Raw genomic sequence first — 17,309 nt, 5'->3', positions numbered from 1 at the left:
TTCATCTCTTTATTCTCTACTTCCTCTTTACTCTATTTCTTTCCTTCTTCTCCCTATACTCTGGGGCCAATGGTGATCTAGGTATCCCCCATTTATTTATTTATTTATTTATTTATTTATTTATTTATTTATTTTTGTGTCACACCTGACGATACACAAGGTTTACTCCTGGCTCATGTACTCAGGAATTATTCTTGGTGGTGCTCAGGGGACCATATGGGATGCTGGGAATTGGCTGTGTGCAAGGCAAATGCCCTACCCACTATGCTATTGCTCCAGCCCTGGCAGCTCCCCCCTTTAAACCATTGCATTTTTTGATGCAATTATTTTAAATACCAAGCACCCCAGTACTTCATTTAACATGGTATATTTTAGTTCCATTCATGTTGTAGAAAATTGGAAGCTGTTTTATAAATAATTGAGAAAGGGTAATAATCATCTTTATATGGCTTCCTGGATTAGAGATATGAGACTCATATCTCTTAATTTATAGAGCTCATAAAATAGTATCACTTACCTAATTATAAAATTTAAAGCTTTTCTAATGATAATGTATTCAAGATATGACTATATCAAATTTATGCATTAAAGTGCATACAGACTAACAGATACTTTATTGCATACTTTATCACTTTAAAAAATGAATTATATACATTGGTATATTGGAGACATTCAGTATAAAATATATGCAATTATATCACTCATGTGGGATGAAAATTTCTGCATAATAAAATCCACCAATATTTTTAATTTTTTTTACCTATATACAGTTGAGCATAGACTCTACTAAAGTGATCCAAACAAATATGCCAAATGAGGTTGTCTTTAGCTTGTTTGCCCACACCAGTTCTACTAAGGGATTATTTTTGGCTCTGTACTCAATAATCACTCTTGAGGCACTCATAGGACCATATGGCATGCAAGTCTATATCTCTGACCCCCAAGAGTATTTCTGATTAGCTTATCTTGTATACTTTGAGGGAAACATGAATTCTAGCCTGTAAAACAGAGAATAGCTCTAGAGAGTTAGTACAGTGGGTAGTGTTCTTGCCTTTCATGCATTTGACCCAGGTTTGATCCCCAGTACCACTTGTGGTTCCCCCAAGCTCTGCCAGGAGTGGTCCTTGAGCACAGAGCCATGAGTAAGTCCTGAGCATGGATGAGTGTTGCCCCAAAACAAAAAATAAAAAGACATGAGTTTGGAACATACTAATATTAATTCACTAAATAGAAGAGTGAGTTAATTAAAGCAATTAATATATAGGACAAATTAAATAGAATATATGACTCAAATTTAAAAATAAGCTTTTAAATAGTTGCTACTAGCTTCAGAAATTATGACATGGTTTCTTAGATTCTGAATATTAGTAACTGGAAGGTCTTAATGACACAGTGAAAAGAGTATTATAGTTCAATAGGAGAGTGATCATGATCATAAAAATTGAGAAAAATTATTTTCAAATCATATTCCTGATAAACAGCTGAAGCGATGGCACAGCGATAGGGCATTTGCCTTGCGCGCAGCCGGCCCCGCAGAGCCGAGTTCGATTCCTCCGCCACTCTTGGAGCGCCTGGCAAGATACTGAGAATATCTTACCCGCACGGCAAAGCCTGACAAGCTACCCATGATGTATTCAATATGCCAAACACAGTAACAACAAGTCTCATGATAGAGACATTACTGTGCCTGCTGGAGCAAATTGATGAACAACGGTAGAACAGTGACAGTGATTCCTGATAAGGTACTCATAAATATATAAATATATAAAGAATATGTAAAGAACTCTTAAAACTCAAAAACAAATAGAAAATACCACAATAAAATCAGTCTTTAACTATTAAAGTGGTTATAATCAAAATCACCAAACTATTCACACCCATAATAAGGACTATATTCACAGGAGAGAGACAACAAATACTGATGAGATTATGCAGAAATATTAATCATCATATGTTACTGGTGGAAATTGTAAGTATTATAGTAGCTCTGGAAAATAATTTATCAGATTTTCAAAATATTAAAAAGTTATATCAGTTTTCTATATAAGAAAATAAGTTATTTGTTCTAATCACAGCAACATTTTTTTTTGCAAAAGACAATGAAGAAATACAATGGAATAAAAGAACAAGCAATAAACAGTGAGACTTTTAATTATAAGAAATAAAGAATTAAAAAGTCAAATTGCAATAGGTTGCAGAAATAAACTTATCAACAACCTAAAGTGTTTAATAGTTCATTTATATATCATATTTAATTATTTATACATTATTGATTACACACAAAGGAATTTTTTAGAATTTCTTTTAAAGAAATACCAACTGTTTACAACTTCCCATTAATATCTTTTTTCATCATTGTCAACTCCAATTATACTTTAGTTTCTAGTGTGACATCTGATATTTCAAGAGAAAAACAAACAATAAAAGACTATTATACTATTTTTATTTGTGTGTGTGCAATATTTCAAATTTGTTTAATCTGGATTTACTCTATTATCTAAGATCTGTCTGTTGCTACTTCCATCCCATGGGTATAAATCCCTTTAACAAAGTAAACCTCCTTTACTATCTCCTCTTTAGAGAAGCCCATGTTTTATCCTAAGTGTGTTTCTCTTCCCTCCCCCCCCTCCCCCGCTCTGCCAACTCTCTGTCCCTTCTATTAAAAAGAAAAAAACTTGGGGATGGAGCAATAGCACAGTGGGTAGGGCGTTTGCCTTGTACGTGGCCAGCCTGAGTTCTATTCCCAGCATCCCATATGGTCCCCTGAGCACCACCAGGAGTAAGTCCTGAGTGCAGAGCCAGGAATAACCCCTGTGCCTTGCCGGTGTGACCCAAAAGCGAAAAAAAAAATCTTCAGTTAATAAAAAGAAAGCTTTGTGGAGCTAAAAAAACAAACTTTAAGCACTGCCATGTGTGCCCCCAGAAAACAAAACAAGACCCAAAAATGTTATCCTATTAAATCAGTATTAGTGAAGAAGTAAAAAAAGAACAGTTTATGCATGTATATATAGAAACAGTGCATTCATATATCTTATATACCTAGTAAAAAATGTATTTAATATACTAGGCTAATATGAAGGCTATACAAATAAAATTCACATTTTCAAAGACCTTTCCTTCAAAGTTGAGCAATTGGTTATTATGAAAACTAATAAGATTTTAAAATCTTATTTAAAAAACTCAGAGACAAAATATTTTGTTGAAATTGCATTCACTCTTGCTATTTTAAAATTGTGCTAGTAAGTCTTGTCAACTATTATATTTGCAATTTAAGAGCTGACTAGCCAAATCGTATTTGCAAAGAAAAAAAATGGGTTTTTGTTTTGATTTTTTGTCCACACTCAGCATCCTATCCACTGTACTATCTCTCTTGTAGCCCCAAATTATTCTTTCTCAACTCTAACTCTTACTTTACTTTAAGGTAAAGACAGGCTATGAGACTCAGTGGTAGAAAACATATCCTGTATGTGGAAGGTCCTGAATTCTATCTCACCTCAGTAAAAACAAACAAACAAAACTCAGGCAGAGCACCCTATAGACATTTTTCAACTTTTTTAAGAGTTCCTACACTAACTTCAGAATCCACTTAGAATAGGAGTCCCCTTCATAAATAATAAATAATAAAACATTTCCTTTAGAAGCTCTCCTACATGAAATTAGGACCAACACCATTTTGGGGTATATAAAAGTGAACTCAGGTCCTCACACAGGTAAAGCAAATGTTCTGTGACTGTGTTTCCTCTCTGCAAGTCATTTCTCTTTAAAAATCTGTATGTCCCAATTCTATTTCTTTTTCTGGAATCTATAATAACATTCGCACTTTAGCAGCTAGTTAATGAAATTTTTTCTCATTTAAAAAAGCATATGGGGATGTGATTATTTATTCCTTTCGACAAAATCTTCATATGAAAGTTGATACTATCTACTATCTCTGTCTTACATTCTTCTCGCAATGGAACTCACTCTTAGTTACTCATAGTCATGTCTACAGTCTCCCATGCCTTTTCTTTCACTACCCAAGATTTAATGACTCTGAGTGTCTCTGATGCTGGTCCCATTCTTCTGGAAGAAGCGCCATAGCCTCATTCGGATCTGTTTGGTCTTTATGGTATACACGACTGGGTTGAGCACTGGAGGTGTGAGGAAATGAAGATAGGAGAGGAGTACACGACTAAACGGGGAAGGCCGCCTCCCAAATCTATGGATCATGGAGAGACCAATCATAGGTGTGTAGAAGAGCAGCACAGCACAGATGTGGGATACACAAGTGTTGAGGGCTTTGAGGCGTTCTGCCTTGGAAGCAATGGACAGCACTGTCTGGAGGATCAACGCATAGGAGAGAACAATGAGAATCGAGTCCATACCCAGAGTTGACAGCACTACAAAGAGACCATAGGCACTATTGATGTGGGTATCAGCACAAGCAAGCTTCATAACATCTGGGTGCAGGCAGTAGGAGTGGGAAAGTAGGCGATGATGGCAGTAAGGCAGTTTTTTTAGCATAATGGGGGCTGGAATGTGGAGGCTGATGCTGCGTATGACGATGGCTCCGCCCATGCCAGCAATGCGGGGATTGGTGAGGATAGTGCCATAGCGCAGTGGATTGCTGATGGCTACAAAACGGTCAAAGGCCATGGTGAGAAGCACAGAGGACTCCATGATGGAGAATGTATGGATGAAAAAGAGTTGGGCTAGGCACGCATCCACTGCCACCTCCTTGATACCAAGCATATAGATGGTGACCATGGTGGGGAGTGTGGAAGCAGAGAGGCCCAGGTCAGTCACTGCCAGCATGGATAGGAAGTAGTACATGGGCTGGTGTAAGGAGGGCTCGGACCTCACCACCCATAGGATCAGGCTGTTCCCTGCCAGAGACGCAGCATACATGATACACAGAGGTATACAGAGCCATGCACGCACAGCCTCGAGGCCCGGAAGGCCTGTCAGGAAGAAGGTGCCAGTGTGGTTGGTGTAGGTCATGATGGCCTGAAGGAGGTAGAAATCCCGCAGAAGTATAGTTACAGACCCTAAAATCAAAGAGATTGCTGGATCAGAAAATCTTCTCCCCAAAAAGGTCTTTGCATAAATACCCAAAACATTTGATGGCGACAGTCTTCTGACTTTTCTAAAGTACTTCACCTGTTTCACATTAAAAAGCTCTTAGATTTACCGAGGAGCGGAAAAGAAAAAAAACGTCTTGTGTACATGCCCAAGTCTGATTCTGGAACCACATAATAAAAAGCACTCTAGGACAGGAGGATAGTACAGTGAGCAGGGCACTTGTTTTGCCGAAGACGTTCCTGTGTTCCATCCAGCATCACATATGTTACTAAGAGTCGTCCATGAGTGCAAAGAACCAGGTGTAAGTTCTAAATACTGCCAAGTGTGGCTCCAAAAATCATAAAAATTACTTCCAAATTAGTTTGAAACATAGCTCTTGAAAAGGACTTAAACAATACTGGCTGCATTACATATAAATTTAAAAAAATAGAGAGAAAGAAAAGAAAAGAAAAGAAAAGAAAGAAAGAAAGAAAGAAAGAAAGATAGGTTCCCTGAACCCAGGTATTTTATTTTCTGTCAAATTCTCCTCACAGCAATTCAATAGATACTTTTCTAATGTACTTTATATTAGAACTTAGAAAAAATATATATATATTTTATTGTAAAAACAAATTTAAATAAACCCATTAATATTTCAGCCTACTTTTATTGCAGCAGTACAAATTTTTCTCACAGACAATTTTAAATGCCAACTTATTGCAAAAAATGTTAAACATTTATTAAAACATAATTAATCCTCTGTTAGAACTATGTCTGTGGAAGAATAAATAGAGTGGTGTGTGTGTGTGTGTGTGTGTGTGTGTGTGTGTGAGAGTGTGTGTGTGTGTGTGTGTGTGTTGTGATGGATATCAAACCCAGGGCCTCAGACTTGCAAGATAAGTACTCTACTGCTGAATTTCAATCCCAAAGATTAATTTTGTTTGTTTGCCCATACCCTGCATTGCTCAGAGCATGCTCCTACCTAACTCTACATACAGGGATCACTCTTGGTATAGCTCTGGGTGTCCTATTGGGTGCTAGGGATTAGACTCACGTTGGCCGCAAAGAAGGCCAGTGCACCCTATTCACTGTACTATCATTCTGGTCCCATATACAATAATCAAACTATAGAATATTAAACAAATATTTTTAAATTATCCGTAACTATTCAGTATTATAGAATGTAGAAATTAGAAAAAACAATTTACTTGCCAATAAATCAAGACTTACATTCTCTTATCAAGTAATTTTGAAGATATACAACAGACTGAGAACAAATTGATCTTCCCTATATTCACATACTTCAATTTTGGTGACTTTTTTTTTGTGAGGGATATCTCAACTATTTTCCTACAGTAAATCCATTCTGGAGAACTCAGTGTAAAATAATTCAGTTGTAAAATAATTCAGTTTAGAAGCTTTTTATCTTTCCTCCTAATCATAAACAAATGAAGGAGATTTCTTCACTTCCTAAAAAGTACGAAGCATTTAATGAATAATGATTCCTAGCAAGAATTATCTAAGTTAGTAGATCTTACTAAATCCTCTCCTGTCTACAAAATTTCTTCATTTATTTTCCCCTTATTCTATCCCTTTTACTCTCACATGTCTAGGAAACAAATTCAATTCACTAGAATACTTTCATTGAGAAGTAGATCTGCATACATAGTAAATTCTTTCATTTTCTCTAAAGTTTAAAATATCCAATTATAAACTATTATTTTTGTGATTTGCAAAATGTCTTTGCGTATGTCATTTTAAAACATTTTAACTCTCAATCTTGCAAATCAGCTTTGCTAGATTAAGCAGACCTCTTTATTAAGACTTCAAATATAGAACTTAACTAAAATTGCTTGGATCATAAAAGGAAGAAACAGGAACGGAATGAGTTTGACTGAATCAGTGTTTTTAACTGTGAATATTGCTACTTACAACTAACTATAACTCTGAATTACTATAAAACAGACTCAAAACTCATCCTTATATAAAATTAGCTAACATGCCTCAATAAATTACAATCTCTTAAATTTCCAATAAAGTGGTTACTTATTATTTTTCTCTTCTAATTTATAACCTCCAAATTAAATGATTGTAGTTTCCTTCAATAGTTAAACTGTTCTAGTCTAGGAGAGTAAAACAAAATTATAAAAAAATACATTACAGTAACACTGAGCTCAATATGTTACATAGTATTTGTATACTCCAGTACAGTGCACAATATATTTATATAATATATATTATATACATATTTAACATATATCATACTATAGGTTAGCATATAGTATCATTGCATAGTAAGTAAATCATTGCTCATACACAGACAAATGCAATGCTGTAGAAAATCCACCTTAGTCAGAAAATTGAGAAGGTAAGAATTTAAATTTAAAGAATAGGAACAACCTCAAGAGAAATAAACTTACACAACTGTGCTAAGCTTTCAGATAAATCTATAGAAGAAACTGATTTAAATGCCCAGAATGTTTTCACCACAAATTATTCAATACCAAAAAACATACAGAGATCATTACAAAGATACCTTTGTTTGTTTATAGGTACCAAAGTTCAAATATTTAATAAAATATGTCTGCCAGCAATTTATGCTTATATAGAAAAATGGAATTTTGGTTTCTTCCTTCCATATACATGTTTTTAAATTTCTAGTCAATTACTAAATATGGAATAAATGTAGAATGAGGTTGATAAATGCCTGAGGATACCGACTAGGAATGACTGTATATTCAAACTTATTGCTTGAATATTTTATGTCTATGAATTTTCTACTCTACAAGTCACCTTGCACCTAATTTTAACTAGATGAATTTAATATTTAGTTAATTAACTGAAAGGCCCTATACTCTTATCCATAGATTTCAAATGAAGAAACAAAAGCATTAAAAAATGCCCATAATTTAAGAAGATTCAGAATTATTAAACTTTGAAAATTGGATGTGAATGCTAAATTTTAGATTAACTTTGAAAAATGGATTTTTTTAAAAAAAAAAGACATTGAGGTGCTCATGGGCTGGAGTGATGGCACAGCTGGTAGGTTGTTTGCCTTGAACGCAGTCCACCTGTCCGACCTGAGTTAGATTCCTCCACCCTCTTAGAGAGCCCGACAAGCTACTGAGAGTATCTCACCTGCACAGCAAAGCCTGGCAAGCTACCCGTGATGTATCTGATATGCCAAACACAGTAACAACAAGTCTCACAGTGTTACCAGGCCTGCTCGAGCAAATCAATGGACAACAGGAGGACAGTGACAGTGACAGTGAGATGCTCATACACACAGAACTTATTGTTTTTGTATATATTGCATTAAACAGTCTGATAAATTATGTCTTTTTATAACTTTATGGATGTGTTCATGTGATATTTTTTCTTATGCTTTTTAAGAAATGCTAAGAGAAAGGGTTTTATAAGAAGAAATACTTAAATAGGCAGGGTACCGGTTTTTGTTCTTAGCTTTTGCATACAGTACTAAATAATTAAGAACAAAACAAATAGATTTGATCAGAACTTGAACTTAAGCAAAAGCCACCTTATAACAGATTTAGAATGTTACGACCTTTGCACTCATGGGAATTCTTTGTTTTGGCTTGTTAGCAGATTTTCAATCAAATGTAAAACAGTAATATAATAGAGTACCAACGGGAAGATACTCTTGATTTCCTGATCTGTTGTTATTTTTCATAAAAAAATGGGTTCAAATCCATAACATTGAACATCACTATTATAGCTTGTTTGTTAAGAAATAATAGGAGAATAGGTTTCACAAAATATTTTTCAAACTATTCATATATACATATATTATACTGAAATAAACTTTTCATTTATCTAAATAGGGGAAATGAGTGAACTGCATTAATTGTGATAGCATATGTACTCATCATTTCTATTGGATTATAAAATATCACCTGAGCACACACACATATATTAAAAACATCATCTACAAAATATTTAGAAAACAAATAATATTTGTTAATATTTTATCCTCTTTTATTGTATCCTCAAAGTACTTACCATGCTCAAAATGTAAGACGGTTATTTATTTAAAAGATGATCCTTCAAATATTTAGAAATAATTGCTCATTCTGTATTTGTCAGCTCACAGCCTCATTCTATTACCTACTAAGAATGATTTTCCAAGAATAAACAGATTATCTTTTTAAGATGTTTTTACAGATAAGCAACTCTCCATACCACTCTTTCCCTCAAGGTTTTCCTCATGTCAGAGTGTTTTCTTAGTGGGTAAGAATTCACTTCCCTACACCTCAAAGTAGGAATGCCTCTTGGAGAACCCGGCAAGCCACTGAGAGTATCCTGCCTGCATGGCAGAGCCTGGCAAGTTCCCCGTGGAAAATTCAATATGCCGAGAAACAGTAACAACAAGTCTCACAATAGAGACGTTACTGGTGTCCGCTCGAGCAAATCGATGAACAACAAGAGGACAGTGCTACAGTGCTACATCTCAAAGTATACAAAAATCAGGGTATAGGACTTTTGACAAAGTGTTGAAAACCATATTTTGCTTTTCTGCATCTGTTATAAAAGCAAAGTGGAGAAAATTGTCAGAAAATATACCCAGGCACTCTCAGATGGTATATAAAGATGAGCTCCTTCTTGTAAATCTTCAATATACTCTCTCTCAGGTTTTTAATTCAAAGCATATTAACACTACTCTTAAATGAGCATTGCGAACGAAACTTGCCAAATGTTTTACTTCTTTTTTCTCTAAATTTCTACTGACTCACCCATAAGGAGACAAGATCTGAGAACATTTCTTATCATCCTCCAGGGTGCATACATGTATATAATACCTTGATGAGCACAAAAGGTGCCATGGGCTTTGGGGAAGCAATTGCCTTTAACCATGCCATTGCCAAATAAGTTTTGGAATGGACTGTAAAGAGACTTTTTTGTGACTGGAAATTCTTTGACTCTATTCAAGTCTATCTCAATTAACTGCTTATCCCAATGTGGTGAATTTTTTAAATTGGTGGTCTAGGATTCACTGTCACTGTCCTCCCATTGTTCATTGATTTGCTCGAGCAGGCCCAGTAACATCTCCTTGTGACAGCTGTTACTGTGTTTGGCATATAGGATACTTCACAAGTAGCTTGCCAGACTTTGCCGTGTGGGCAAGATACTCTCGATAGCTTAACAGGCTCTCCGAAGCGGGGGGGAGGGGGGGAATCGAACTCGGGTTGGCCATGTTGGCCACTTGCAAGGCAAACTCCCTACTCGCTGTGCTATAGCTCGCTTGTCGGCCTTTTGGCTAAGAGCAAGTGTAGGTCTAGGATTACAAGCTCCAATATCAAAAAAGCTTATTTTAATGTGCTACACACACACACACACACACACACACACACACACACACACACACATACATATATATGCTGATTGGAATATATATGAGACCAGTTGTAGTTATATGGTCAGACTTCTTCGTGAAGATCATGAACGATCGGTTTGAGGCTCTTCATCTTCCCAAAGCGAACAGATGCCATTGGGCTACACTAGCACGCGACAGGGACAAATGGAGATGTTACTGGTGCATGCTCGAGCAAATCGACGACTAACGGGAAGTTAAGTGATTAAGTGATTATATATAAAACTTAGTCATATATATCACTGTCACTGTCACTGTCCTCCCGTTGTCCGTCAATTTGCTCGAGTGGGCCCAGTAATATTGTGAGACTTGTTACTGTGTTTGACTATCAAATGCATCATGGGTAGCTTGCCAGGCTTTGTCATGCAAGCAAGATACTCTCATAGCTTGCCGGGCTCTCTGAGAGGGGTGGAGGAATCGAAGGCGGAGGAATCTAACTCGGGTCAGCTGACCTGGAGGCATGCAAGGCAAATGCCCTACCTGCTGTACTATTGCTCCAGCCCAGTCATGTATATATAAGTATATAATTAGTATTCTCTAGGTAAATGTTTTATATGCTCTTTTTGCCTCATATTTTTAATTATTGTCACTGTCACTGCCACTGCCCTCCCGTTGTTCATTTATTTGCTCGAGCGGGCCCAGTAACGTCTCCATTGTGACAATTGTTACTGTGTTTGGCATATCAAATACATCAAGGGTAGCTTGCCAGGCTTTGCCATGCGGGTGAGATACTCTTGGTAAGACATAATATTATCGACACAGGAAGGACCATGATATCACCAAGTGGTCTAGGTGGGTGTTGTTTCTTATGTACAATTAGCAAAATATTAAAAAAAATCATACACACACAAGTTCCACAGCAACAAATCAAGCAAGTTCTTTTAAATAAAGTGTGCTCCACCAAATAAAGGATGTTTGGAGGATCCTCCCAGGAGGGGAGATGCATGTAGAAAGTAGACTATGGACTGAACATGTTTGCCACTCAATGCCTCTTTTGCAGACCACGACACCCAAAAGGAGAGAGAGAACACAGGGGATTGCCCTGCCACAGAGACAGGGGGGATGGGGGGATGGGGGTGGGAGGGATATTATCCATGGTGGTGGAAAATGGGCACTGGTGGAGGGATGGGTATCTGATCATTGTATAATTGAAACCAAAGCACAAAAAATTGTAAATCTACAACTTTAAAAAAAATAAAATAAAATAAAGGGAAAAAAAAATAAAAAATAAAGTGTGCTCCAGAGAGAACTGTAGTGGGACTACCATAGTTGACCCTGTTATGCTTGAACTGATAGGATTTTATATTATGTCTTCAGGGTGAATTAGATGACTTTGTCATATTGAGGTGGGGTTTAGGTGGTACATAAATGATTGACAGGTATTTCATATTATAAATATATTGCTTATGTGCATGTGACTATCTATATACATACACAAAATCTACTAACAGGAAAAACTGCAATGCCAATCATATTTTATGAACTATTAATGAGGTAAGTGAACTAAGGACAAGAATTGGGTTTGTATATAATCATGATGTAATACATCCTGTTGATTTTTGTTTTTTATTCTCTTAGGAGATATTTCCCAGAATTAATTGCATTTTCTTGGGCTCTAGATACATATAAACTTATTTATTTGACTTTTCCTTATTATCATGGTCTCATCTCACTGTCCGCCACTAAAATGAACTCCCAACTACTTTAACACTACCACCACTGTGAGAAAATGGATATATGATTAATAGCAGTTTCTCTGAGGATAAACTATATGGATTTTAATCCTAAAACCATCAGTAACTCTCCCAGTTTGGGGGTATTTACTTGACATCTACTTGACTTTTTTTTTTCATTTGTGAAAATGGACTAGTATAAAAAATGCATATTGCTGTTATGAGAATGAAGTTAGTACTCCATTGAGTACTCAAAAAAGTACCAGTACTTCCAACTTTTATCAGGGTCAGTGAGTTAATTGAAAGGGCCAAAGCACATGGTTTTCATGCAAGAGGACAAGGTCCAATCTCCAACATAATATAGAACAAGCAAAAAAAATAAATAAAAATAAATTAAAAAATCTTATATAAAAGCAAATGCTGCTAAAAAGCCATGATGTTAAGCAATAGAAAATGTGAAAAAGGATAATAATATTGGAGTCTAATATTATTAATTGAAGATTTACTTACTCTAGATTTCAAATGTGATACAGATTTACAATCCTTTTTGTAAAGAAAGTACTGGTAGGAGTCAAAATAAGTACACCTAGAAGGTAAAGGTAAGGTAAAGGTAAAGGCCCTCCCGTTGATCGTCGATTTTCTCGAGCGGGCCCAGTAACGTCTCCATTGGAGACTTTGTTGTTACTGTGTCTGGCATATCCAATACTCTCGGTAGCTTGCCGGGCTCTCCGAGAGGGGCAGAGGAATCGAACTCGGGTCGGCCATGTTGGCCGCTTGTAAGGCAAACGCCCTACCCGCTGTGCTATCGCTCCAGCCCTAGAAGAAGTAAAAAAAAAAAAAAGAAGAAAAGAAAAGAGATCTGTGGAACCTCCTACTCACTACACACACAGCACAGCACAGTCTACCCATTGTTCATCGAGTTGCTCGAGCGGGCCCAGTAATGCCTCCATTGTGAGACTTGTTGTTACTGTGTTTGGCATATCGAATATGTCACGGGGAGCTTGCCAGGCTTTGCCATGACCCAAAAAGGAAAAAAAAAAGACACACTCAACACCCTAATGATGTAAACCAAATAGGGCCAGCAGCACAGCCTGGGGGTCATGATGCTTGCCCTACATTCAGCTGACCTCAATTCAATCCCTGTTACCATTGGGGGTCCCAACCCCCCCCCTCCCGCAAATGCCACCAGAGGTAATCCCTAAGCACTCTGCCAGGAGGAGACCCTGAGCCACACCAGGCAGTAAGCATGGCCTAAAAATAAAAAGTGAAAAGGAAACTTTTGAGTCCTTGAATGCCACTGACACAGCAGGGAACACGTGAACAAACGGCCTATTCATGCTGACTTTGGCCCGGATTTAGCATGCTGGGGAGAAGGCGACCGCCTTGTACGCAGCCAACCTGCACCGGACAGCGTCCCCTGAGCACTGTCTCAGAGCCAGAGTGACCCCTGAGCACCTGCGGGTGTGGCCGGAAAACACAAAAGAGGAAAAACCCCTCTCAGAGGCCATGGGAGATTGCGGGAACAGAGAGAAATCAGCAGCCGCAGGACACACAGGCACCCTGATCTCTGCCCTCAGCCGCCCCCACCCGGGGAAGGCTCCCTGTGACCTGTGACCTTTGCCCTTAGTTGCCCCTCACTTGGGGGAGACTCCCCGTGACCTGTGACCTCGCCTCAGCAGCCCCTCTACCTGGGGAGGGCTCCTGTGACCCCTGCCCTTCATCTGGGGCAGGCTCCCCGTGTTTAACCGCTTCCAAGCAATCACCCTCCTCCTTACGCAGGGCCGAAATCTCTTTAACGGATCTTTTTTTGATTGTTTGTTTGGGGGCCACACCTGACAGTGCTCGGGACTGACTCCTTGCGAGGCTCGGGAAGAATGTGGAATGAGAGCCCTCTCCCGGGCCTAGCTGTCCACTGCTCATCTGACGCTTGTGCCAAACTGGGTACTGGGTCACAGGTTCTACCATAGTGAACACACACACACGCACATGCACACACACCCCATGATCTGGCTAGTAGCGTCACAGGTTCTACCATAGTGAACACACACACGCACATACACACACTAACACACACAAACCCCATGATCTGGCTAGTGGTGTCACAGGTTCTACCACAGTTAATACACACACACACACACGCACACACCCTGTGATCTGGCTACTGTCGTCACAAGTTCTACCATAGTGAACACACACAAACATACACACACTTGCACACACATGTGTGCGCGCACACACACACATGCACACACACTCGCTACACAAAAGCTAGATATCAAAGTACAAGACAAAAAAAAAGATGAAGGAATTAAAGACAAATTTCATAACAATGAAATCCACATAGAAAAATGATTTTTTTTGCTTTATTTTCTTTGGTTATTTCTTTTTATTATATTTTATGGTTTAAGTTTAATTATCATGACTTGCAATTTTAAAATACTGTAAATTGTTGGATTTTATGCGTGTAACATTCCAATACTACATACTCTACCAGTTTCCATTTTCCCCTCCATTTTCCCAAATCCCCTTCAGTTTCCCTACTCAACACCCTCCTCTCTGTTCCTACATTTCACTAGTGTGCTGCATTCTTTAGCTCAGTTATTAGGTTATTAGGTTCCATTACTTTTGATAGTTTGTTACTCCCTTTCTATGCTTCTTTATATCTCACATATGAGAGAGGTCATTCTCAGTCCCTCTACTCCTGCCTGACTTTACTCAGCATGATATCTCTAAATACATTTATGTGGTAATAAATTGCATGATTTTTATATAGCTGAGTAGTATTCATATATATATATATATATATATATATATATATCAGATTACCCAGTCATTTTTTTTGTCATGGTGTCATGGTTGTTTCTAGGTTTTGGCCATTATGAATAACATTGCAATAAACATGTCATCACAGATAATTTTTCTGAATGTTGTTTTTGGGCTCTTTGGATAGATGCCCAGAAGTGGGGTTAGTGGGCAATATGGAATTTCAACACTAAGCTCAACACTAAGCTTTGTTAAAAGTGTTTGTAATGCTTTCTCAAAAATGGTTCAACCAGTTGACATTTCCACTAGCAGTGGATGAGGGTTCCTGTTCCTCCACATTCATGACTTCACTGATTGTTTTCTTTTTTATGATGTATGGCAGTGTCACTGGTATGATGTGATATTTCACTGTTTAAATTTCCTCTTATGATCAGTGATGCAAAGTATTTTTTGTATACCTACTGGACATAGGAAAGTTACTGGACAACAAAACTTGAGGAAGTTTTGTTCATCTCCTCTCAAATTTTGGAAGAGATTAATTGTTTGAGATTTTGGGCTATTTTTTTTTTTGAGTGGGGGTAAGTTTTATCAGTGCTCTATATCTTAGATATTAAGCTTTTGATAGAGGTATTGGTCTGTCTTTTTTATTTTGTCTTTATTTTGGTCATGATTGTTTTTGATGGTGTAAAATTTTCTTAATTTGATATAATTCCATTTATTTATCTTTGCTGTCTTTTCCTTGGTCACTGATATTTTATCATTGAAGATTCAATGGTATAGAGGGTTGTGCCTATGCTTTCCTCTATAAAATTTATGAATTCAGGTTTTATATTGAGATATTAATTCATTTTGAGTTGACTTTAATATATGGTGTGAGATAGGTACCTTAGTTATTATTTTTTTACATGTGGTTAACCAGTTTTCCTGGCACCACCTGTTAAAGAGGTTTTTTTCTTGCTTATTCATGCTGTCAACCCCTTTGTCAAAGTGTGAAATACTTTATTTTGTGTATTTTTTAGGATAATTTTTATATGTTGTTATATAAATCAGAACACCCTCGAGAACATCATGCGACGACTGGAATGGGAAAGCATGGGAGTGAAGATAGATGGTCGGCAACTACACCACCTCCGCTTTGCTGATGACATCGTTCTAACATCAGCCAAGCGGCACAAATGCTGGCGGACTTTGACCGTGAGTGTGGAAAGGTCGGACTACAGCTGAATCTTACGAAGACAATGTTTATGAGAAACAGCCTTGTTCCTGACGCTCCATTCGCTCTCAACGGAACCACCATCTCCGAATGCAACAGTTATATATACCTAGGTCGAGAAATCAACATGAATGATCTGGCACCTGAGTTGCGCAGGAGGAAGAGAGCAGCTTGGAATGCCTTCAAGAGCATTGAAGAAATAACTAAAAGGACAAAGAACCTCCAGCTACGAGCACATCTCTTTGATTCCACTATTCTTCCTGCATTAACATATGCCTCAGAGACCTGGACCCTACGAAAACAGGATGAGAACGCTATTCGGGTCTCTCAAAGAGGAATCAAAAGAACTATGCTTGGAATATCACGATTCACTCAAATGAGAGATAGAATCCGGAGTTCTGATCTTCGTCAACGCTCAAGAATCAGGGACGCTGTCTCATTTGCCAAGACATCAAAAATCAGATGGGCTGGACACGTAATGAGGTTTACAGACAACCGCTGGACTAGAGCCATTACTGATTGGATTCCACGAGACATCAAAAGATCACGTGGACGCCCACCTATAAGATGGTCAGACTTCTTCGTCAAGACCCTAAATGATCGGTTTGAGGCTCTACATGTTCCTAAAACGAACAGATACCATTGGTCTACGCTAGAACGCAACCGGGATGAATGGAGACGTTACTGGCACCCGCTCGAATAAATCGATGAATAACGGGGATTAAGTGATTAAGTGATTATATAAATCAGAAGTATTTTGATTGCACATATTTGCTAATCTTAAAGGTATACTTAATGGATTGTAAATGTCTGGACCGAGGAAAAGAGAGGCCAATTCATCAAGTCAGGGACAATTGATGCTCAAGACTCTAAGGCAGAGGCAAGGTTGAAGTATTGTTCCAACACACGATGACTGTTACCCATGTCTCACAGGCAACAGCTGGTTCCCAGAGAAGTGGGTCTGGAGGCACTCCCTTCAGGCCCAGCAACATCTAGTAATAAAGATGTTGTGCCAAGGAGAATTCCAACAATGGAGAAGATCTTTTTGTTGGTGGTTGGCTGTGTATCACACCCAGTGTCACTCAGGACTCACTCCTGGCTCTGTACTCACGTGTCACTACTTGAGGGCCTCTAGAAACTGTATGGGATGCGAGGATTCAAATCTGAGTAAGAAGAATGCAAGACAAGCACCCTAGCTACCGTGCTATCACTCTGACTCAATGGGAAAACC

The 17,309-nt window shown here is 37.9% G+C and overlaps 1 protein-coding gene across 1 annotated transcript; it reads right to left on the bottom strand.

Annotated features, from left to right (window-relative positions):
* Window positions 1–4,023: 4,023 nt before the first annotated feature.
* Window positions 4,024–4,980, bottom strand: LOC130025454 (olfactory receptor 51G2-like). The gene has a single exon (XM_056116394.1). The coding sequence runs from the start codon at window positions 4,978–4,980 to the stop codon at window positions 4,024–4,026; it is 957 nt and encodes a 318-aa protein (XP_055972369.1).
* Window positions 4,981–17,309: the final 12,329 nt, after the last annotated feature.

Source organism: Sorex fumeus, unplaced genomic scaffold (genome assembly GCF_029834395.1).
Source record: "Sorex fumeus unplaced genomic scaffold, SorFum_2.1 ptg000030l, whole genome shotgun sequence".
NCBI lineage: Eukaryota > Metazoa > Chordata > Mammalia > Eulipotyphla > Soricidae > Sorex > Sorex fumeus.
The sequence above is the reverse complement of the archived record's forward strand: the minus strand, read 5'-3'. Positions and strand labels throughout refer to the sequence as shown.

Bases quoted from the DNA above. Each gene is read 5' to 3' on its own strand.
- LOC130025454 (XM_056116394.1), bottom strand. From the start codon at position 4,980: ATGACCTACACCAACCACACTGGCACCTTCTTCCTGACAGGCCTTCCG.